At 41.1% G+C, this 25298-nt stretch overlaps 1 protein-coding gene across 15 annotated transcripts in view; it reads left to right on the forward strand.

The window, feature by feature from the left end:
• The window catches only part of p4ha2 (procollagen-proline, 2-oxoglutarate 4-dioxygenase (proline 4-hydroxylase), alpha polypeptide 2), a 64528-nt gene extending 40641 nt beyond the window's left edge, over nt 1–23887 (forward strand). For 4 of the 15 annotated variants that reach the window (XM_051937508.1, XM_051937506.1, XM_051937501.1 and 1 more), the window contains 3 exons: nt 18446–18514; nt 18940–19036; nt 22708–23887. In XM_051937508.1, coding sequence (XP_051793468.1) covers nt 18446–18514; nt 18940–19036; nt 22708–22778 — 237 coding nt within the window. In that variant the 3' untranslated portion in view covers nt 22779–23887. Of the gene's footprint in view, nt 1–6287; nt 7058–10593; nt 10791–12122; nt 12300–12693; nt 12765–13620; nt 13721–16405; nt 16460–16982; nt 17043–17108; nt 17175–18445; nt 18515–18939; nt 19037–22707 lie in introns of those variants that run through there. The other 11 variants (XM_051937507.1, XM_051937494.1, XM_051937505.1 and 8 more) reach the window with 10 other exon arrangements.
• The last annotated feature ends 1411 nt before the right edge of the window (nt 23888–25298 follow it).

Below are 25298 nucleotides of genomic sequence, written 5' to 3' on the forward strand. Positions count from 1 at the left end.
AGGGGATTAAGTTTGTACCTTTGATTATCTCTAGTATCTAAGGTAAGTTAACAATGCAAAAGGAACAATTACATTTTTAGAGTCCTGTTTCTGCCATGCTTTGTACAGCCCTTTTTCAACTGTCACCGTGCCAAAAAGACTCAGCCACAGGATACAGTGAAGCTACACCTCTGCATCCTCCACTCATACCTCCTTCAAGCATTCTCGATCCTCCATATGCATTTTTAGGAAATGAGACGTCCTTTATTATGATGTGTCAAGTTCGGGCTGGAGGGTCAAGGCGTTGAGAAGGCTGAAAATTAGTGAATTGAGATAAGACTGTTGTCTTTCGACAACCTTGTGGCAATTTTCTTTTTCCCATTTTGATGTGGGATCAAGGGTCAGTTGGGCCACTCAGCATTTTGTACATCCACTATTCAGTGTTGGTTGCTTGGCTTTACCACACCTGTCAACACACTAGGCTGAATACCGAACTTCGGTTCTTTGAATGGAACGACCGAAATGTTTCGGTAGTAATGAGAGTATCAAAAAACATGCTGTGGCGCGAATCCCCCTTTCACAGACAGGTTTCACATTAGGTACGTTGACTTTACTGCAGTGCTGTAGCGTGTCGTCGAAGTGGGAAAAGATGCCTCTGAGGTCTAAAACGTGGCTCTACTTTTGTAAAATGGACAAAAGTAGAGCCCCTAATTCCCCAATAGTGCGCGTTTGCAGTATATGCCAAAGCGGGTAGTAAACTCCATCTAAGGCTATACCGGCACGAGACGATAGTCGACAGTACCTTAAGGGAAAGTTGAAAAGAGTTTGAAGAGAGAGTTTCAAGAGGGCGTGAAACTGTTAAGTGGTAAACGGTGGGGTCCGCGCAGTCTGCCCGGGATTCAACTCGGCGGCCAGGGGCGGCTGCTCGGTGCGGGAGGATCCCCTCGCGGGACCTTTCCCCGGGTGTGGGCCGTCCCCGCCGGGCGCATTTCCTCCGCGGCGTGTGCCGCGACCGCTCCGGGTCGGCCAGGAAGGATCCGGGGCGAAGGTGGCTTAGTATGTACTGAACTGTACATTGCTTGCAAATGTTCTTTTGCACTGGAAATCACTGGAAAATTAAACTCAAGATGTGAAAAGTAATGTGCAATGCAATTTTCATTCTGTTAGAGTATATATTGTAAAACTGGTATCGAAAAGTATCGTTTAGGGAACCGGTATCGAAGTGAAGGTATCAGTATTGGTAACCAGTATTGAAACTTTTAGATTGATACCCCAGCCCTACAGCACACTGCCTCTGTTTCAATGTTTTTTGACACCCAATGCAGACAGTGTCATGTGTGAAGCAGTTAGAATTAAGATCAGAAGCATCCAGCTCTGGAACCGGGACACTTGGAGAAAGGATACAGGGGGAGAAACGGAGTGAATGTAATGCAATAACGGTATATATATAGTAAATATAAAGGAAGATAGAGAAGGACTCAGTGCATCCAGAGGTCCCCCAGCAGCCTAAGCCTATAGCAGCAGAATTAAGGCACATTGAAGAAGTCAGTTTAGTACATGCAGGCTCCAGTCAGACCTAACTATAAAGATTTGTCAAAAGGAAGGTTTTAAGCCTGGTCTTAAAAATAGACAGGGTGTCCACCTCCTGAACCCAAACTGGAAGCTGGTTCCACAGGAGAGGTACCTGATAACTGAAGACTCTGCTTCTCATTCTACTTTTAGAAATTCTAGGAACAAGTAAGCCTGCAGTCTGAGAGTGAAGAGTTCTGCGAGGATGAATATGGTACCATCAGGTCTTTCAGATTTAATAGAGACTGGTCATTAAGAGCTTTGTATGTCAGGAGAATGATTTTAAATTTTATTCTAGATTTCACAGGAAGTCAATGAAGAGAAACTAGTATAGGAGAATATGATCTCTCTTGCTAACTTCCATCAGTAAACTGGCTGCAGCGTTTTGGATCAGCTGTAGGAGCTACTGGGACATCCTGACAGTAAGGGGAATTGCAATAGTTAAGCCTGGAAGTAACAAATGCATGGACTAGTGCGAGTGGTGTCACGTGGCTGGGACACTGCTGGCCGTGTCCTAATAGTTTAAAATCAAAGTATAGTTTAAAACAAGTTTTTAAAAAGGGACTGACAACACCACCTAGGTTAAAAGGAGCCTAGGACTAGAGCAGGTTAAAAAGCCACAACAACCCTTAAAATTACACCGGTTTTTATTCAAATAAAACAAGACTTAAAATCCCTGGCTCCCCAGTCCTTCTCTAGGGCTCAGTCCTCCACTAGTCCCTCTGCTGGCTCACGCACTGGACAGGGCTTCCTAGAACGAACAGACAGCAGAGGTCATTACCCCACTGTGTACAATGACCCGCTAGAGACACTCTTACAGTAAACCATGGAATAAGTAGATAGAAAGGGTACTTAGCTGCAAAAGGGGTGCTTCATGAATACACTCCTCTATTTTCCAGCGTTGCTTCCCCTCTCTTCCGTCACCTGGTCACGTCCTGGTCACACTTGGTGTGGCGGCTTGAGTGAACCCGTCTGTGCGGCTGTAACTAATGTGAATAATTAGGAGCCTGAGGAAATGCCGCTGCACAGCTGCTGCTAATGCTGCTGACCTGAGCTGCGGGTGAGGCGTTCGAGGTCGGCTCGTAATTAATACATGCAATAAGTACTCAATAAAACCACACTAAAAAACACAAAAAAACCACAACAAGTAAATAAACAAGCAACTGTCTGTAAACCAACCCTGCCACATCCCCCATGATTAAATGTTAGCAGTCTCTGCAACAGTCCTTATAGTCTATAGCGTTGAGGTGGCACTCCCCGAGTTAGTCTGGAAGACCATCGCACCGGTTCTTTGTGGGCATCTGCAGGTATACCAGGGGCAGGAACACAATATACTATGGGCAGTTTCAGTAGTCCCTCTCCAGTGGGCTGTGAGGTTGTAGTTTGTTACTGTGGCAGGGACCTGTACACAGTTTAAGAGGTTCCTGTGCAAAACTCTGTCCTTTCCTCCACTCTCGGATCTCACTATATACTAGGCCTGAGTCTCTCACGGTTGCCAGTATAGTGTGAGTTCAGGGTCACACCCACCATGCAGCTTCCCCCAGCCCTGTCTATTTTGGCTTCTAACCCACACTCGCTCACCTGCCAATAAGGGGTAGCATTAGCCTTCCGTCATAACAACGTTTTGCCTGTTTCAGCAGCTTTGGCCATTTTTTGCGTGCCAAGTCATAAACATGCACTTTTGGTGATGATCCTGAACCCAGCCTACCAACCCATGATTGGGCTTCTCTTGTGCAACACCTACCCAATGTCTACAAGAAGTCTAAGGTGTCGGCAGATAAGATGGAGCACACCCTGTGACAGTATGTAACCGTGTTATAAGCTTATAATAACTCTGGTAAATACTCGGGCCACCTACTCTGTTTTCAGCCTCTAGCGTATGGAGCATATTAAGCAGTTTGGTTCATCCTCTCTGCCCGCCTGTTACCTGCAGGGTGCTATAGGATAGTCCTACTTTTAGCCACCCTGTACAGGTTGCAAGAGCTGTTTCATCAGATCAGATTCAAAATTTAGGCCCTGGTCAGAATGGAAACGGGCAGGTCATCCGAATAATGTCTGAATTATTTGAGGACCAGATGGCATGTACTGTGGTTTTTGGCTGTCTGATCACAGGTGGGCACAGCCCAGAATAGCAGGTAAACATGTTTGTCATAACTAGGATGTTCTGGTATGAGTTGCTAGGCCTACTAAGGGAGAGAAAAATCAAGAGCCATTACCTCCAGTGGGTAAGTAACAGGAACCGGGTTCATTGGAGCTCTTGGTTCTGCCCTATCCTTCTGCATTGCTGCAGACAATACACCCAGACTGGAAAGCCCCCACCTCATTCTCCATATTGGTCCAAAAGAAGCCCTGCCTCAAGCGTGGTTAAGGTCCTTTCCACGCCACGCGTGCGCTTGTGGCTTCTCATGTGTTGCCTCACACGTCTTGACGCCTGGGACCTGGACACTCCATTTGGAACATTTGCTCCTGGGTGTTAGGGTCAATAATTCTACGACACAGGACCTCTTTTTGGACACAGAGTCCTTATACTGCTTCAACAGTCTCTGCGCCAACAGTGAGGGTGCTCCATTCGGCCATGGGACGTGACCCCTGTTCCACATTACCCTCTTGACAGCCTAGATGTCAGGATCAGCCTGCTGTTCAATTACCCAGCTATTGCTCGGCACTGCTGCTGACACAAACACACCTGTGGTGCTAGTGACGGCCATTCTGTGAAGGGCGAGTCACAGGGAACTGAGAGAGGGCGTCTGCGTTTGATGTTCTCTCTACCACACGGTACTGGACCTTAAAGTTGAGATGACAAGCTGGCCCACCAGCATTGTTCCACTCTACCCAACTTAGCAGACTAATGAGAAACAGGGTTATGTCTGTGTATACAATAAACTCCGCTCCAGTCAAGTATCTTTGAATTTCTCTGCAATTGCCCACTTCTGCGCCAGGAGCTCCAATTTAAATGAGCTTAATTAGCATCGCTGCATTTCCATAGGGTGCAGGCTCCAACTGGCGTCAGCAAATTACTCGCTTCCTTAACTTCCTGGACTTGAGCCAACACTGCCCCAACCCTTTGGTGACTGGCATCTGTATAGAGAATTAAGGGCTTGGAAAAAAACAGCATAGGCCTAAAACAAGAGCTTTTGTCAGTACTTCTTCAGATTATCAAAGGTAGTTTGGCCTCGGTAGACCAACCTAAGGGGCAGAGAGCTAAGCGTTTGTCATTTGGAATGCGCAACCAAAAGAGAATTCAGTGGCTGTGTGACTTTAGCAAACCCAGGAACAAAACGTCTATAATACCCGGCCAATCCTATAAAGGCCTTCAGTTCTTTGACCGTGGTGGGAACCCGGTCAATCAACCACAGCAGAGACTTTCTCTGGGTCTGGCATAACTCCCTTCTGGTCCACTACATGCCCCAAAAACTTCACTTGTCAGTGGAACAGTTTAGAGTTGTCAGGTCGAAGCTTCAGGCTGTGGCTCCATAGGCACTCAAATACTTCTTCCGGGTGTTTAAGTTGGTTGGCAAAATCAGGAGAGTAGACCATATCATCCAAGTAGATGAGCAGGGAGTCTGATCTGGCCACTGAGGCACTGCTGCATTAAACGCTGAAACATCGCCCCCAGCCCACCACCTCCTTCGGCTGGTGGGTGATTCCCTGGCGGCGAGCTGGCCAGACATAGCCCAGGAAACCATCCTCTGAGGTCACCTCAGTCCCGCGGCACACGCTAAAAGAGCCCTCTAGGCATTCTGAAACTTTGGGTTCTGACAGGAGAAAGACACTGAACCATCGGGGGTTATGGAACATAACATCCCACATGCTCACACTACATTCATGCCTATAATTAGGGGATTGGATGAGAATTCATCCTCCACTACAAAAACGCCACGTCATTTTATCTCATGGCCTTCAATATTAAAATCCATTATGGCGTAGCCTAAACAAGGGATGCGGAGGCCATTTGCAGCTTTGAGTTTGATCATAGCTGGGAGCTTCTTAACCTCACACTCTGGAAAAATGCTGACTGAAAACATTGTGCTGCATCAGCATGGTCTGTGAGCCTGTGTCCAACAGTCCCGTCATGTTGTGTGATTGGTCCTTTGTCCCCGATTGACCCAGTTTTGGATTGTGGGCGTGGCTATGTGGCTACACACCGGTGCGCAATTCAATGAATGGCCTATGCCTATTCACAAAAGTGTGACAAGCAGGTCAAAGATATGTCTGTCGACTGTGTCTCCATTTTTCTCCGTTTTGCCGGTTTATTCCAACTCTTACACGCAGAATGACTGTCCCAACAGGTTATGGGCCCAGTAAAGAGTTTGGAAGCCGATGGAATCGTTTATTGTTTGACGGAGATGAAAAGAATTATGAGCTCTGGGAAACGAAGTTCCTGGCACATTTGCGTCTGCTGGACCTGAAGACCACCATCCTGGGTGGAGCCCCCGCTGCAGGCTCAGATGGTGTTGCAGCAGATGCAAATAAAATGAGAGGCATATGCAGTCTTGATCCAGTTGTTGGACGATAAAAGTTTGTCTCTTGTAATGAGAGATGCTGCTGATGACGGGAGAAAAGCGCTCCAGATCCTGCGTGACCATTACGCAGGGAAGGGAAAGCCGCGCGTAATAAGTCTGTACACGGAGCTGACATCTCTTCAAAAGGGTATGAATGAGAGCGTCACAGACTATATTATTCGTGCGGAGACTGCCATCACAGCGCTGCGTAATGCAGGAGAGACACTTTAGTGACGGTCTACTGACCGCAATGATTTTAAAAGGTCTGCCTGATGTGTTCAAACCATTCTCTGTTCACATTACACAGAGTGATTCAACGTTGTCATTTGCTGATTTTAAGACTAAACTGAGGAGCTATGAAAGCACGGAGAAGTGTGGTGCGTCTGGCTCAGGAGAGGACAGTGTGATGAAGGTGAAAGGAAGAGACAGGAGAGATAATTGGAGTGCAAAACTCACCTGTTTCACCTGCGGTCTGAAGGGCCACAAAGCCGCGGAGTGCACTTCCATTGGAGAGCGTAGAGACCAGAGACAGTGGTGTAGCCTTTGTAAAAGCGCCACGCACAAGGACGCAAATTGTCGGCGGAGGAAACGGGACAAGGTGAAGCAAGCGGTGGATGAGGAAGACCACACGTTCGCCTTTAAGGTCCAGCTGGATGCCGCCGCCCCGGTCAACGCTGAGAGGATGAGGGGCCTCATGGTCGACTCGGGAGCGACAAGGCATATCATCACTGATATGGAGAAGTTTGAGGAGTTTGATCCAAACTTCCAAGCGCAAAGTCACATTCTGGAGTTGGCTGATGGAGAGCGCGCTAGCGGGATTGCGCTAAAGAAAGGTACTGCCAAAGTGCGCATGAGAGACAATAAAGGCCGTGATGTGGATCTGATGTTGAAGGAGGCGCTCTACGTCCCATCCTTTTCTCAGGACATCTTCTCGGTTAAAGCAGCAACGGCCCAAGGAGCAACTGTCATCTTCAAAGAGGGACAGAATCGTCTTATCCACAAAAACGGTACAATTTTTGATATTAACACACATGACAGACTATTTTATTTAGATACTCTTGAAAATGAAACTGATCAATGTAGTGTGTGTTATGACATTCAGACATGGCATGAAATATTGGGACATTGTAATTATGACGATGTGTTAAAGCTGGAAAGTGTAACAAACGTATGAAGATAAAAGGGAAAACTGAGAGGTCTAATCTGAAATGTGAAGTATGCATAAAAGGTAAATTTGCTCAGAGTAGAAATACAGATCCAGATGAAAAAGCTAAAAATGTACTGGAGCTTGTTCATACTGATTTGGCTGGGCCAATAGAGCCAGCAAGTAAAGAAGGCTTTAGATTTGCTCTTGCATTTACAGATGATTATTCTGGAGTCATTTTCACTTACTTTTTAAAATCTAAGAGTGATACTGTCAAAGCTACAGAGAGGTTTATTGCTGATGTTGCACCATATGGAAAAATTAAATGTTTAAGATCAGACAATGGAACTGAGTATACCTCAGCTGTGTTTCAGTCACTGCTAAGGCAAAATGCCATCAGACATGAAACCTCAGCCCCGTGGTCGCCCCATCAGAATGGGACAGCAGAAAGGGCCTGGAGAACTCTATTTGAAATGGCTCGTTGTATGTTGATAGAAAGTAAATTACCAAAACAGTTGTGGCCATATGCAGTACAAACTGCTGCTATAATTAGAAATAGATGTTTCAACAGGCGACTAGGACAAACCCCATACTTTGTGTTAACAGGGAAGATCCCTGATATGACCAAAATGAGAGCGTTTGGTTCAGAGTGTTTTGCTTACAAATACGATCAGAAAAAGTTGGACACACGCTGTGAAAAAGGAATATTTGTAGGTTATGACAAAAACAGTCCTGCATTTCTAGTGTTTTATCCAAGCACTGGTAAAGTGATGAAAAATAGGCTGGTAAAATTTGTGACAAGAACAACTAATGAATGTGACACTCAGACAGATGAAGAAATATATGACTATTCTAAATATAGACAAAGTGTACGGGAGCCACCAAAACCGGATGTGACTAATATGATCCCTGAAGAACTAAAAACAGAGGAGAGTGAATTGAATATCAACTCACAAAGTGAGAATGAGAGTAGTCAAAGTGCTCGTTATCCAAAAAGAGAGAGGAGACCCCCAAAATTTTACAGAGATTACGATTATGAAGTGAAATTTGATGAAGATAGATCATTGATGGATATTGACTATTGTTATCGTGTGACATGTGATGTTCCCCTGACATTGCAAGAAGCTGTTAACTCTCCCAAATCAGAGAAGTGGGTTAAAGCAATGCAGGAAGAAATGGACTCTCTAATTGAGAATGATACCTACACACTAACATCCTTACCTGAGGGCAAACATGCAGTGGGGGGCAGATGGGTTTTTGCTGTTAAAGAAAATCCAGTTGAGACCCTATACAAAGCCAGATATGTTGCGAAAGGTTATAGTCAATTGGCTGGGATTGATTATAATGAAACTTTCTCACCTACGGCAGATATGACTTCTGTACGTGCCCTAATGCAGCTTGCAGCTCAATATGATTTAGAACTCCATCAGATGGACATTAAAACAGCTTATCTGCATGCCCCTATAGATTGTGAAATTTATATGGAACAACCTGAAGGATTCGAGATAAAATCAAAAACAGGAGAGAAACTGGTGTGTAAACTTAACAAATCGCTTTATGGTCTAAAGCAGTCAGGACGAAATTGGAATAAAATGCTTCATGATGTACTTATTGAAAATAATTTTGTTCAGAATACAGCAGATAATTGTGTTTACACTAAACAATCTGAAAGTGAAAGAATTGTTTTAATAATTTGGGTTGATGACATTATTCTTGCAGCGAGTCATTGCCAAATCCTCGAGAACGTGAAGGAAATGTTGGGTGCAAAATTCAAAATTAAAGATCTTGGGAAATTGAGGCATTTCCTTGGCATCGATTTTGCCCAGAAAAGGGGGGAAATAAAAATGAATCAAAAGAGATGCATTACCAAAATTCTGGACCGATTTGACATGACTCATTGCAAACCCAGATTGACACCATGTGAAGTGAAAATGAAATTTGGCAGTGAAGGTGAGCCTGCTGATCCAAAGAAATACCGTGAGATGGTTGGCAGTTTAATCTATGTGATGACCTCAACCCGACCAGATTTAAGTTTTGTTGTGAGTAAATTGTCACAATATCTTGCTCAACCAAAACAAGAACATTGGGTTGCAGCTAAACATGTGTTGAGATATTTAAAAGGCACTGTGGATCAGGAGTTGTGTTACAGGAAACATGATAATCTATCACTTTTTGCTTACTGTGATGCTGATTGGGGAGCAGATCAGAATGATAGACATAGTGTGACTGGTTACTGCTTTAGTTTGGCAGAAAATGGACCTGTCATTTCCTGGAAGTCAAAGAAACAGCCCACTGTGGCTTTGTCCACTTGTGAAGCTGAATATATGGCTTTATCAGCTACTGCACAGGAGAGTCTTTATTTAACTAATTTGTTGACTGGAATGGACAATGGAGTGGACTATACACCTGTTACTATTTTGAAGATAATCAAGGTGCTATTTCCTTATCAAAAAACCCTGTGTGTCGCCAACGATGCAAGCACATCGATATCCGATATCATTTTGTCCGCTCTGTGATTTGTGATGGGAAAATTACAATTAAATATTGTCCGACAGATAGAATGGTGGCAGATATTTTTACAAAAGCTGTTACAAAAATAAGAATCGACAGATTTGTGATTTTTCTATTTGGTATTTGATGTAAATTATGTATGGTAATGTGATGCACTGTGTTATTGTTTATACTTGGTCAGTTGGGAACAAGTGGGGGTGTTGTGTGATTGGTCCTTTGTCCCCGATTGACCCAGTTTTGGATTGTGGGCGTGGCTATGTGGCTACACACCGGTGCGCAATTCAATAAATGGCCTATGCCTATTCACAAAAGTGTGACAAGCAGGTCAAAGATATGTCTGTCGACTGTGTCTCCATTTTTCTCCGTTTTGCCGGTTTATTCCAACTCTTACACGCAGAATGACTGTCCCAACACTCTTCGTCAGAGGAGTCATGCAATTCTGAACTCTAGATAGAAATAAATAAACAATGTAACACATATACACGCGTAAATGCACTAAGTTTGATAAACAACGTCATCGAGAGGGATACACGAGTGTAATCACATATTGAAACTTTACTGGTTCGTCCTAGCAGATTCATGTTATTTTGGTATTAGGACAAGTTAGACTCAATACAGCATTCTAACGTAATTCCTTTATTATTTACTAAATGTAGAAGAGGGGAAAACAGCAAAACAGGCGAGATGCTGCAGCACTCCAGCCACTTCTCTCATGTACTGCGTGCGTGCACAAATAAAGGGGCGAAATCAGAGGGAGGGAGGGTGGGACCACCAGTGTTTTGGGAGACGCTGCGATTCAAACTCCGGACAGCAGCTTTAAGAGCTGGGTCTAGCGTGGCTAGGCTTGGCATCTGAGACACTCACAACCAATTCTTTTTGTACTGACAGACTCCACCCACCAGAGGGCAGGAGGAAACCTCCGATATTTTGAGAAGCTACTGTTCAAGCAGCTCCAGGAGTTGAACCAGTCCTACCAGCCTGCCTCTGAGGAGCCCATCCTGCTGGGAACCTACAACAGGCCTCCAGACCATCTTCCAGAGAGGGAGGCCTATGAGGCTCTGTGCAGAGGAGAGGGACTGCAAATGGTAACACATGAAGAAGAAATAACAGCCTATTAACAATGATGCTGCATGTAATGACAAGACCAGTAGTAGACAGGCAGTCAAAAATACTTTATCTTATACGTCTTTAGTGTTAACTTTTTATGAAACTAAATCTTTAAGCAGCCACCAAGAAAGTTTAATGTAGAGCTGAAATGAAAGAAAAGTTGACTATAAACAACATGTTTTCTGTTTTCTGATGCTGTACTAATACAAACTGGAATCGATTTCAAGTTTGTAGTAGTTTGTGTTAGATTTACAATTACTAAATCTCAAAGGTAGCAATGTAGGGTATACATTGTTCAGCACATATGATCCAGGGTTTAAACTGTTCAGTCAGTAGTTTTACAGATTCTTTCTATTGTGTGACAGTCACATTTATGAGGATGTCTCATGTGGATGTGGTAACGCTTAGATGCTTGACTTTACAAAATTTTAACGCTAATTGAATTGCGGTTGCAATATTTGAAAGTTATAATCTCTATTCAATATTTTTACCAAATTGTACAGTCCCAATACAAACCATCATTTGCAAAAGTTTTTCACAGTTCAACCTGCATCAGTGAATCAGAAAGTGTATTTGGTGTCGAAGAGCAATGTAATGTACAGGAGCCTATAGTAAGAACTATAGTAAGAAATATGTCATTTGTCCTGTTAAGTAGTGCGACAAAGTATAAAGGACTAGAATTGCAAGTGTCTATGCATGCAACTTATGTAAGAACATGAATGATTACATCATGATTGTGTAAGAACTTAACTTGTAAGACAAGATTTATCTCAGCAGAGGGCAATCAACAGACATCTGATTAAAATTCCTTGAATTGGAGATAAACTAGTTTTCCCATAGCTGTCATGGAGTACTGTTAACTCTCTGATACACATAACTATAACTTCAAACTAACTTAAGTGAAAAGTTTTTAATTGTAAAGCAGCAACAGCTGGAAAAGTTAGGTTTACATCAACAGTAAGTCAACACAGCTCTGATACTGAAAACTGTAAACAATAAAATGAGGCTGACATGTGAATGTACTAATAAGGACACAAGAATGACACTGAACTTTATTCCTTAGAGATTCAGGTTGAAGAAACAAGTAAAGAGAGCTTAAGACAAAAATAAATAAACAGACCTTTTTCTCTAGTCATTCTTCAGCACAGGTTAGACCCTGGTTGGCCTTGGCATCATGCAGTACTGATTCCCCTTCTCACATGACTGAATTGGAAACACGTCACCACATACTTGCGAGAGTCAAGTGAATAATTCAACAAAAATGATGCAAAACATTTACTGCTTTCTTGTTATTCTCCATATTTTACCAGACTGAAGCAAGACGTAGCCGTTTGTTCTGCCGCTACCATGACGGGAGAAGGAACCCTCGTCTACTGCTGAGGCCCCTGAAGGAAGAGGACGAGTGGGACAGCCCTCACATCGTACGATACCTGGGCATTCTGTCAGATGAAGAGATTGGGAAGATTAAAGAGCTGGCAAAACCCAGGGTGAGACGAAAAACAATTTTTAAATAAAATGTCACATTTGCCTCTAAATAGAAAAAAGGGGGCGACATAACAAAATATTTACGTATCCAAACTTCAGTGAGACCAAACTTCATGCTGGTATGGAAAAAGTGTAATTTGCTTTTGTCAAAAGCAAATTCTATTTTAATTTTGATTTGTAATGATTCTTTCATCCTTACATCCCCAGTGTATAAAAGTTGTTTTCTGAATCTGAATACAAAATAAGAATAAGTTATATAGAATGCTGGATATATCATGTAAGATTAATGGCTTAGCGTGACATAATGTAGATGTATCTGAGTGGAAAAAATGGATAAACTCTTGATATGTAATATATTTGTTTATATCTGTGTCTGTTTTATTGTTGTTTTTTAAGCTTGCCAGAGCTACTGTCCGTGACCCCAAAACAGGTGTCTTGACCACAGCCAACTACAGAGTGTCAAAAAGGTAGCTCGTTCTTTGGGTTTACTCTTGTGGGTTTTAGTTATTAATACATAGTTACATATGCCATTATTATCACTTTTTTGTGTTAATTATTAACACCATCTGGAGGCCCTGTCTTTCCCTGTAATTATTATTTGCTGCAAGGATACCATTTTTACTGTAAACTGTTGTGGAATTTGTGCAAGAGAAGTTCCTTAGCCTTACACAGCGCACATGCCTCTGGTAAATAGCACTATGTTGTGATGATGGTACATGCAGTCAGCAAAATGCAAGTTGAATCAGGTGAAAAGCCAAACTGGTAGGTAAAATTTTAAAGAGCGGCGATTGTTTCAGATGGCAAACGATTTCTGACAAGAAAAGAATGATGATTGCAACGTCAAGCATTAAACAGCAAAGATAGTCTGGGAAAATAAAATAAAATGATGAGCAGAAGGTGAGGAATCGAACACGGTCTAGGTCTCTCTGGTTTTCACCCAGAGCCCTAAGCACTGAACACTTTAATTAACAACACTTGTGTCCTCAGCAATTAACGTGAGAGTAAAAGAGGTTTCAAGGACTGGAAGTGTTATTTAAAGGAAACGGAAGACACCTGTGGTTCTTTGCAGACATGAAAAGCAAATTTGAGCAAACAGTTCAAATGCTGCTTTTAGACTGATTCTTTATTGGCTGTTTTGAGGGTTCAAGTCATCATCATCAGCCTTATTAAATAGTTGTTTGATTAAATGAGGTGAAAGGAAATCAAGACGACCTATTCCAAGCCTTGTTTAAAGTCAAATATCAATGGATAAGCTGGATATTTGTAGTGTTTTAAGGGTTTAAGTGTGCATCAGTGTGCTCATATACATGTCTGTTTCTCCAGTGCATGGCTGGAAGGAGAGGACGATCCTGTTATTGAGAGAGTCAATCAGAGAATAGAAGACATCACTGGCCTCACAGTAGACACAGCTGAGTTACTGCAGGTAATGTTCTATATTCTACACATTTCTCTCACAATATTCTGTCAAACTCCTGAAAGACAACAAACTGAGTTACTTGGGAAAATAATCGATAGACTGACACTGAAAATAGTCAGTAGTTGCAGCTAGCTATTACTTATGACCTTTTTGAGCAGCTGAATTTGACAAGCTGAGCAACGGTATGGTGAAAAAAACAAACAAAAAAAAAACTAAACGAGCAGAATAAGAGCGCCAGCTGAAACCAGGCTCTAAAAAAGGTTCAAGGACAATCTCCTGGTTCATTTTAGCTTTACCTTAGCAACATCAACCCTACAACATCACTTCGCAGCAATACCAAGTCACATACAGTTCAAAAGTGCGCAAGCTTTTCATTTTCTTTCCATTGTTAAACTGCATCCACTATGGTAACAGATTATTCTCCAGAAGCTTCTCCAACACCCTTTTAACCCTAACACCTTATTAATTGGGCTGACAGCTCAGTCAGGAATAATAAAAAATAAATGTCAAGAAAGACGGTCTGACACTGCACTCTGAAACTCAACACACTAATGCTGTTTATAAAGAAAACAAACTATTTAAAGTTTGGTCAACTTTTTTTCAGTTACTGTTTTAAACCTTTGAAAGGTACTGTAGATTGTAGGTAAGCACTGTAAAGAACCAGCAACTATTTAACCGTTTCTAAAACTATTTATTGCTGTTAGTAATCACTTACTGATTCATGTATATAAATGCATCTTTAGACTGGGCTCTCATGTAGTCATCTGGCCCTAGCTCTTCTCCCTGAGGTTGTTGATGTTTTCTCTCTTAGTTTGAAACTTTGTCTGGATGTGTGGGATTTCTGACTCTCTTGCCAGCATCTTTCCTCTGGCAAGCTTCGAGTCACTAAAAATAATTTGTGATGAATGATAGTTGCTCAGTAGGATGTCCAGGTTGACCTATGAGCTGGAAATTCTATACCTCCCGCGAAAATATCAAGCCAAGAAGGAAAACATGCAATAAAGTCAGAAGAGCCATCTTTAGAAGACATGTACCTTAGAAAAGGGGAGGGTTTAGCCCAGCCTAAAGATTTGTACTGGAGGATAAATAAATGAATAGTAATAGTAAACTTTTAATCATGTTGCTTGTTCAGTTAAAAAAAAAATAGAAAAACAGCAATGCTCACATGGTGTTAGAAAGATTAGTCGAAAATGAAGCAAAATACAGACAACTGTGGACAGAAAGACATGAAAATGGGTGAAAATGAAAACACCGGTGTAAGACGAAGGTGCAGAAGAATTTAAACAGTGACACGTTATTCATAATTTTGCCTTTGTACACCACTGCACTGATCTTCGAGCTTTACTTCAAGGGGTTCAACAACATTGTTGCCTTCGCTATTTAGGAATAAGAGCCATTTTCCTCCATTTTCTCAGATTTAAGATGAATTTGACGACTGACTGACCAGCAGTTTCGTGATCAATTGTGGTGGGTTTCCTTGTTAGTTCACCACATGTTCAGGAGGTCAAAGGTTGAGAGTAGATTTTAAGTACTGAATTTGCGTTTGGTAGCTGTTTTGATAGTGCAAGTGAAAGAGGCCATTGTTAGGTTGAGAAAAACTAAACAGACCTTTGAGATGTAGCAAAATTTTTGGGAGTCCCAACATCAACAATTTGTCATGCTCTTTAAAAGGAGGAATGTGCCGGCAACATCCAAAGACCTAGAAAATCATGGGGTCGACTAATGTGGTGCAAGATTCAAACCGCTGGTGACCTCAAAGAACAGAAAGGCCGGATTGCAGTTTGCCAGAAAACATATAAAAAAGGGAGAAAGAATGGGCTCATGATCCACAGCATACACGTACCACAGCTGTCGGACACGGTGGAGGCAGTATTATGGCATAGGCATGCATGCCTATGACTGGTGTTTATTGATAATGTGACCTCTGATAGAAGTAGCAGGATGAATTCTGAAGTACTTTAGCTTAGATTCTGTTGAATGCAGATTCTCAGTACAGATGGATGATAACCCAGAACATGCATATATGATACCAAGAGCTACTTAAGGCAAAGAAATAGAATGATTTTAAATGGCCAGGTCAGTCACCTGACCTCAGTCTTCCTGAGCTGTTTTTTTTTTTGCGTAGTCAAGATTAGTATACAGAAGCAATATTATAAAAATAGTATCACTGTCCAAAAACCTATGGACCTGACTTTGGTGTCATGGCACAGAGGCAAGTATTTTGAAGAGAATTTAGTGATAGTGCTCAATCCATATTCATTTCCAGTCACCTTGCAGGACTGTTTATGCCCCCACCACAAAACAATGAAAGTCAGTTGATGTTTGTTTATAGTGTTCAAAACTTCGAAAAGTTGACCTTTAAAGCCTCCACAGCATCCTGATCTATCAGAAACCACGTTGCAGTCACTTATGGTAATCCACAGATCTAATTTGTAAACTATTTTGTGTCAAAGAAGAAGTCCCTGCTGAAGTTAATAATTGAGTTACAGATTGTTCCAAGAAATATTTATCCATATTTAAATGCACCCGTTATGACAGGATTGGTAGAATTGCACATCTGTGATGTTAGATTGTGGGGTATTTGCACACGTTATGTAATACAAAAGAACAACAAACAATGTCATGTCCAGTGGACAGAGGGGCTCATTCATTACCTTTTCCTGTGAATCACATTTGCCAATGACTGACCAGGTTGCAAACTATGGAGTTGGAGGACAGTATGAGCCGCATTACGACTTCTCGAGGGTAAGTTCACTTTTTGGGTGCAAGTTTGTGTGTGTGTGTGTGGATGAAAATTCTGCTTGACATGCTTCCCATATCTTCTAAAATTTGCCTGATCATTGCTGTGGACATCTAAGCAATGTTTTCTCACTTTTTTGTATCTGGCGACCATCCATGCATATCATCTCTAGCTTCATGTGCTTTATGTGTGCAGCTGATTGCAATCAATCATGTCTTGTTATTCCATTACTCCTCTGAGAGAAAGAATGTGCAAATGAGGAAAATGATGAACGGTAATGTGTACTACAGATGCTCCTTAAGGAAATAACTTCATTATTCAAAAACATCTCACTTTTTCTCATTATATTGTCATTTGCATTATATACTTTTAAATATGCAGTTTGAGGCTGCTTTAAATTATTTTTTGAATGTATTTATGACAGATAACAGATTTCAATTTGATTTGAGTGTCGTTTGTGCCCTTTGTGGCGGACTCCTAGTGTGAGTCTTTTTGGTGATGGGTTAAACATATAAACATCTGTTGCAGCGTCCTTTTGACAGCAACCTCAAGGTCGATGGAAATAGACTTGCTACCTTCCTAAACTACGTAAGTAACGTGTGTGTATGCAGTTCGTTGATCATGTATTTTCATTCTTAAATTTTATCTTCGTAGAAAGATGAGCCTGATGCTTTCAAAAGATTAGGCACTGGAAATCGTGTGGCAACTTTTTTAAACTACGTAAGTACGTGCATCCAGACGCCGTTGAATGAAGGCTGGTGGTGGCAGTCACCTGAAATCTGCTCTACATCCTTTTGTTTTGCTTCACGGGCATAAGCATACGCTCTGGCTCAATCTTGGACTTGGATTGATTGACCTTCATAGAACTGGCCTGTAGTGTGGCACTAATTGACCTTCCGTGTGGCATTACAGTCCTATAGTGTAAAAATGTAGAATGATGTGACAAGAGGCTGTAACATCTTTATAGATTTTGGGTGGATGCTCGAAAAATGGTGCTGGATAAATATCAGATCCCCTGGATGACTGAGAAACGCTCGTAGATGAATATGTAAAAACTATTTTTTTTGTCAATCAGTTCCAGTACATATTGTGGAGAGTTTTGTTGGCCATTCCCCATTAACATGCTAGTAAAGAAGCCACATTTTACTTTGCCCTTGCTAACACTGACCTTTGCAAAAATGGAAAATTAGAAAATGAGAAAAGATTTTGTTTGTACAGTTGCATTTTTCCCGCAATATAACCAGCAATTCATATATTGTTACTTGATACACAACTTGTTTTTGTTTGGGTGCACTATTCATCTATAATGGATTTAAGACTTCTAATAAACAATCTAAATTTGATTATAAGATGGACATGATCCAATAGTATGTAAGGACTACAATCAAAGAGGAGTTCATTCAAACCTTTGTCATCTGTAAGGAAATGAAGGTCAACTCGATGAAAATATGACAGAATTATATAAAGCAGTTAAATCCATGCATCAAGCCATTGCAAAATGAAATTAGTAGAAATCGTTGTGATGAAAATTGTTCCACGATGCCTCAGATGCATGGCGCTGAAACATAAATATAGCATAAGAAAAACACCTCACAAAGTCAGCAGTCATTCATGACAAAGTCATGCTTGAATCGTGGACAAACTGTAAAAATAATGCAATATGAGATACAACACACCTAAGTAACATGAAACAAATATCATTTTTGTATTAAAGAATGGGATGAAAATCACATTCATGTTTTCTTGTTTAGCATGTACCCCCCCTCCAGCAGCAAGTTTGCTATTTTTACATGTGAAATGACAGAATATGAAAACATGGTAATGGTAATAGTAATACATGCATCTTTCAGTATGTTGACATGTTACATGTTGTTCTAAATTGAAACAGCAGTGTATGTATATTATTAAGCTGTACACAGATTATTATTGAGTACCTTTGTGCATTCGAAAACAGAGACCGAGTTTCCAACCGGGTTGTTATCTTTTGTCAGATGAGTGATGTCGAAGCAGGAGGTGCCACAGTTTTTCCTGACTTTGGAGCTGCAATCTGGCCTAGAAAGGTAACGACAACAGAGAATTGTACGTGTGAGTGAAGATGCACTTTTCATGTTTCATTCTTTATTGCATGTTTTACTTGTCATGTCCTTGGACTAATGTATCATTGTGTAATGTGTGGCAATCTATCAAAGATCATTCCTCCAGTTGAAAGTCAGCTGGAGGAACAGATGTATCTTTTTTTTGTTTTTGTTGTTCATCTTGGCCAGGTCGTTATTGAAAATGAGAATCAGTTCTCAACTAACTTATCTGGTTAAACAAAAATAAATAAAGTATCTGTGTATGTCTGCCACGGACATCTCTCCGCATGAAGCTCTTTGTGCTCAAAGACTTATTCAATCCAACATACAGTATGTCTCAGTGTCTCTGGGATCTTTGTCTCCTCTTCCTTATGCACACCGGGTGTTACCATGTTTTCTTGTCTTCACAGGGGACAGCGGTTTTCTGGTATAATCTGTTCAGGAGTGGGGAGGGAGACTACAGGACCAGACATGCAGCTTGTCCTGTCCTAGTAGGAAGTAAATGGGGTGAGTCAAAGTTCAGATTCATATATACAGGGTTTGAATTTAGTAAAGGTCTCATCTGGTGAAAATCCATTTTATTGTGTTTTGTTTGTATTAAAAACTTGAGAGGAGTCAGAAAGGTTTATTCACTCACAAAAGCCACTTCTGCTCACTCTATAATGTCACAGCCATGAGCAACTCACGACAAACGTTCTGTTTGCTCCAAGAATGAACTCAAGAATCGTCATGCACCCCAGAGAGTTACTTTTGTTATTGATTGCAGTGTCCCCACAACAACAGGGTTGCGTTATCATTAGCTTTGATTGTATGCCTACAGGTCAGAACTTGAAGGAAACTCCATGCTAAATGGTGATGGACAATTAGAAATAGTGGACGCTTTAAGATTGAATTAAAACAAGTAAAGCAGGACTATGTGGGTTACTGTGTTTTCATGTTGCCATCTGTGCATCATTGCAATCTAAACTTCGCTGGTGTCAGCCTTTGACATCCACTTGCTTCTCTCTTGGTTACTATGCCCACATAAGTTTAATTATGTTTACATGTAAAATGCAAAAGTCTTCAAAAAAGGGGCACAATATGGAGGTTTTAAAGGGAACTGGAAATGGAGACACTGTAGTAAAGAAAAACTCCCATCTTTGCTCCATATTAAGAAATATGAGGTCACAGAAGTTTTCCAAATGACTGGAAGAGACCACTTTTTTAAATTATATTTAAGGAAGTTGTGTTTCTTTATATATCGTCGTCATCACATTTTTTCATTTATGAGTACTTTTTTTTGTTCAGTGTTCTGAAACACATCATTGAATTAGTACCTCAAAAATAAAGTTAGTTATTTAGTTATTCTTGGTTAAGTTGTTAAATTTGGATACACATGCAAGTGATAGATTTAAGGGAAAACTCAGAACACAGGACAACAGAAGCCCTGTCTAAGATATTAGACAAACTGATAAGGAAGTCTGCAAGTCACTGTAGTTGAATCATGGAAACAATGTTTGTATATTGAAGACAGGGAAATCAGTGTTGCATGTTCACACAAAACTCTGCGTCTGAAACATATATAGAATGTCAGAAAAAAGTATTTTTTTCTATGTAATTAAATTTAAAAATGTAAACTTTCATATATTCTATGTTCATTACACATAAAGTGAAATATTTCATGTGTTTCTGTTTTGTTTTTTGATGATTATGACAAATATAAAATCAAAAAACAGCATCTCATATTATAGGAATATTTATTAAGATCAAATAGCAATGTCCAGCTTCTGAAAAGGAGGTTCATTTACACAATGAATACTTGTTTGGGCCTCTTAACCACAAATTACTACTTCATTGTATTGTGTCATGGAGGAGATGAGCCTGCAGAGGTGTTATGGGGACTTGGCTTGCCAATCGAGCACACAGTAATATCATGATCAGTAAACCATCTGGTAGTAGTTTTAGCTCTGTGGGAAGATAGCAAATCCTGCTAGAAAAGCAAATCTGTATCTCTGTAAAGCTTGTCAGCAGTTGGAAGAATGAAGTGCTCCAACATGTCCTGGTAGATGCTGCGTTGACTTTGAATTTGAGAAAACGCAGTGAACCAACACCAGCAGATGACATGACTCCCTAAATCATCACAGACTGTGGAAACTTCACATGACTTTAAACAGGAGAGCCTGGGTTCAAATCCCAGCAGTGTACCTTTCTGCTACTGGACAGAAGATCGGGAGTTCAAGTTCCAGCATCATCAAGCTGCTGCGTACCTAAGCAAGGCCTTTAACCCTATCTGCTCCAGGATCAGCCTTAGTGAGGCTGAACTTGCGCTCTGACCCCAGTTTCTACAGGTGTGGGAAAAGAAATCAGTGGAGTATATTGATTAAAAATAAATAAAAGATGACTGAGCAACAGTCCAGTTCTTTCTCTCTTCAGCCCATGTGAGACACTTCGACATTGTCTCTGGTTCAGGAGTGGCTAGATCTTAGGAATGTGACAGTTATTGCTCCTTCCTGAAGACTGGTGTCTGGTGACTCTTTATGGTACGGTATGAGCCTGTGGCCTAAACTCCTTGTGGAAATAGTTGATGATTGTCTTCTGGACAACTTTCAAGTCAGCTGTCTTCCTCGTGATTGTGGTTGCTTGTAATGACCTAGTCCAGAGTTCAGCAACCTTAAAGACTCAAAGAGTCATTTGGACCCGTTCAGAATTTGTCATTTCTCATGCAATGCCTAGACAACCGTTCATTACACCAAGAAAAAAAACATCCCAACACGGTACTACCAAATAGCCAGCTGGTCGTGGCAGGAAACGTCTTTCTACCCCACCAGATGGTTGTGTACTCATTCGTTCCTGTGTCAGGAATCGTCATCAAACCTCCGGGGACCTTAGAAATGAGTGGGCACTGTGAAGAAATGTGACTTGTTCTGCAAGGACAGTTGGAAACCGACTTCTTGAAGCTGATCTGAAGTCACACAAGGCACGGAAGAAGCCCTTCATCAACGAAAGGCAGAGGAAAACCTGGTTACGCTTTGCTGGGGATCACAAGGATTGGACTGTTGATGACTGGGCTAAGGTTCTCTTCAGTGATGAATCTAATTTTCATTTGATGCCCACTCCAGCCAACTTACTGGTTAGGAGGAAGCATGGAGAAGCTACAAACCAGACTGTCTGCCCCTACAGTAAAACATGGGGGTGGTTTAGTGACAATCTGGGTTTTTTTCAGTATGTGTGGAACACAGAACAAATGCAATTGTGTGAAAAGCCAATGAACCAGGTCATGTTTGAAAACAGTCTTCTTCCATCAACTGGAAAACTCTTTCCTGACTGGAATGACTGGAATTTCCAAAAAGACAATACCACACAACAAAGTCAGTTAAAGCCTGAATGGTGAATCAAAACATTGGAACCATACCTTGGCCTGTTCAATCTCCAGATCTAAATCCAATTGAAAACCTCTGGAAAATTATCAGATGCAAAGTGGAGAACCACAAACCAAAAACAAAGCAAATTAGTTTGAATTTGTCCAACAGAAATGGGCTGCTGTGACAGCAGAACAATGTCAGAAGCTGATGGAGAGCATGAAGAGACGCATGGATGCAGTAATCAAAAACAATGGTTATGCAGTCAAGTACTAACTCCTGTTTGGATCATGTGACCAAAACAGAAAGAAAAGAAAACATGTAATGTCTAAAAGCTGTTTTTGGCAGTACAATGCCATAGCTATTGATGGAAGAACTCAAGTGATTTTGGTTATTATCAAGAAAAGCATGAAAATGTCTAGATATCAGCTCTTAAATGAAACTCTTATGAGCTATTTTTGTTGTTATCATTATATTTGTCCAAACAAATGCAAATATACCTTTAGTTGTACCAGGTTAAAATGAACAAGAAATTGAAGGAACAAGGATGGTGTAATGATTTTTTCCATGACTGTGTATTAAGAACAAATGGTGAGGGTATCACAGCTATCAAGAGGGATAGAATCTTTGTGTTTCAGGTGTTACTAAAAGCAATTTAAGCCTTTCATTGTCAATATTTTCAATATAGCAGAGGGAGTCCTCCAGTAGAGTAGGTGTATGTATTCATTTATAGATGTCTTTTTTTTATATTCCATATAATCCCAATACGCTTGCATCTCTTACCTGCCGGTGCTATTTTGCTCCTCATTTGTAATATATTTTTATTTTTTGTTTTGTCAGTGTCAAACAAGTGGATTCATGAGCGAGGACAAGAATTCAGGAGGCCCTGTGGCTTGACAGAAGTGGACTGAAGTTTACACCACATCTATGAAGCATATGACCACATTGACACACACACACACACACACACACACACACACACACACACACACACACACACACACACACACACACACACACACATACACATACATGCAAACGTACTTCGCAGTGCCTTGATTCTACCAATTCAGACACATTCTGCATCACTTATATAAGTGTTCTCTCCTTCAGCTTGTCTGCATGATTAGCAACCCGGGAAGATACATCCCACAGGTGTGTGGGATCTAACAGGAAATTACGTTTCTTCTTGTACTGGCAGATTTAGAGCTCTGTATTCTGTCACACAGTGTCGCACTAGCTCACTTTGTTAAACAAATGAAATTAGAATTAATAAAAGGAAATAGGACTTATAAATGGAATTAACGAGCTAAAAAAAACACAATTTCTTTATTTGTTTTTTCTGAGGTACAAACTATTTTTAAGAGTAGATTGAAATGAGTCCAATGCAGAATCTTTTCACTAATACATATGTGTTTAAGCTCTCATGTGAACAGTTTATTTCATTGCTTTTACAACTTTGAACAAATCACCAGCATTAGTCGGAGTACAGAGAACCCATTCGTCATTTTGGTCGTTTTCACATTTCTTAGCAAACTAACATGCAATTTTCATACACTAAACACTTCTGAATATGAAGTAACAACTGAGCGAAGAAAAAAAAACTTGTGTTGAAATAACAGCTTTGGTGAGAGACTCCGACCTGTGGACTCAACTGTAGGTTTTTATGTCAAATCCTTCCTGTATACTGTTGACCTCGGCAATGCAATCCGAGAAACAGCCTCTCTGTGTTGGTTATTTGAAATACAAATGAAAGGCTTTAAAGAAAAAGTATCACCCATCAAATGAACTTTAGTGCCAAACCTCCATCGGTAACAGCTTTATTTTTTTGTCATTTCATTCTTTATCATTTACACCCAGCGTCTCATCCATCACACTCAGATTTGACAGAAATGTCTCCTCCAAATCATGTTCATTATTTTATTTATATAGTGTTTAAATTATTACACTGTTGTTACATTGTATCCTCTTTTTACAAGATGGCCAACAAGAAAGTCAATAAACAGTGCCTTTTATTACATTTGTTTGTGTCTTCCTTCACTGTTTCATGCATTTCACATTCTGCAGTCGTTCACTGTAACTCGTTCACCGTACTGCATGGATTGATTTATTAATATGAGTTAGTTTTTATTGCAATAAGCACCTATGGTCACAGTGTAATTTATTATCCTTATTTGTTACAGTTATGCCATCTGTATTTATGAGTAATTTTTTGTACAGTGTTGCCAGTTAAGGCAGAAAGAATGCATGAACAGCTAATCGTAATTGGCTGTTTCAATATCCATCCTTTATTTGTACACTGTTTAATCCTCATTAGTGTCGTGGGGGGGGGGGGGGGTTGAAGCCTACCCTGGACAGGTCACCGATCTATCACAGGGCTACACATAGAGACAAACACTCACATTCACGCCTTCGGACAATTTAGAATTACCTGTTAACAGCATGGTTTTGGACTGTGGGAGGAAGCTGGAGTACCTGGAGAAAACCCACGCATGCACAGGGAGAACATGCAAACTCCATCCAGAAACATCCCAGGCCCAGGCCGGGATGCAAACTGGGATCTTCTAGCTCCGAGTTGATGGTCCTAACCACTGAGCCATAGTGCAGCCTCTCTTTTAATATATCAGCACCAAATGCATATACAGTAAGAGCTGTTACTAAATAGGAAGTTCTGATTCAGACATCTGAATAGGCCGTGTGCTGGGAGTCGAACCACTTAAAATGTTCGCTGAATCTAGGTGGATATACTCAAGGCATATGCAAAGTGATGCTCTCTGAAAGCTTCTCCTGGGCCTCTACGTAGGCACTGACAGTTGAAGACCTGTCACACCCAGTAATGTAATAGTTTGCTCAGGATCAGGAGAATTGTGTTTGCACCTTGTACAACTGCCAGAAGTACACTGTGTACTGGGTTACACTGGGGCATGACAGAGCCGAAGATGCTTCCCAATCATCTGCCTTGAGTCTGAGTTGCCTGTAAGAATCCATGAACAGTGGATGATGGACTGACACAATGCCAAAATATACTGTATGCTTTTGTGCCAAGAAAAAGAAAGATGTTTTGGGTCATTACCGTAAGGTGAATATGTAAAGTATCTCAGCGGAACCTGTCCCAGCGGATATGTCCAGTTCTGAATTTCTCTCTCAGTGCAGTACGGATCCAAAACAAACACATCAACTCAGGAAGGGAGTGGGAAAGCTACACTTACGCTAGAGAACTTCTGGGAAGTCATCATGGGAAGACACGGGGGATGAACAAAAAAGATATGGAGAAGAAACGTGAAATCGTGGAGTATACAGTGTACATAGGCAAGATTGGCAGGAGGCTAAACCAGGGGCGGGTGAGAATGGTCAAGGGAGCAAGAGAAAAACGTGAACTGCAATGGAAACAACATGTGAGTACTTCAAAATGAAACATGACATGTAATGAT

This window comes from Acanthochromis polyacanthus, chromosome 17, assembly GCF_021347895.1.
Source record: "Acanthochromis polyacanthus isolate Apoly-LR-REF ecotype Palm Island chromosome 17, KAUST_Apoly_ChrSc, whole genome shotgun sequence".
NCBI lineage: Eukaryota > Metazoa > Chordata > Actinopteri > Pomacentridae > Acanthochromis > Acanthochromis polyacanthus.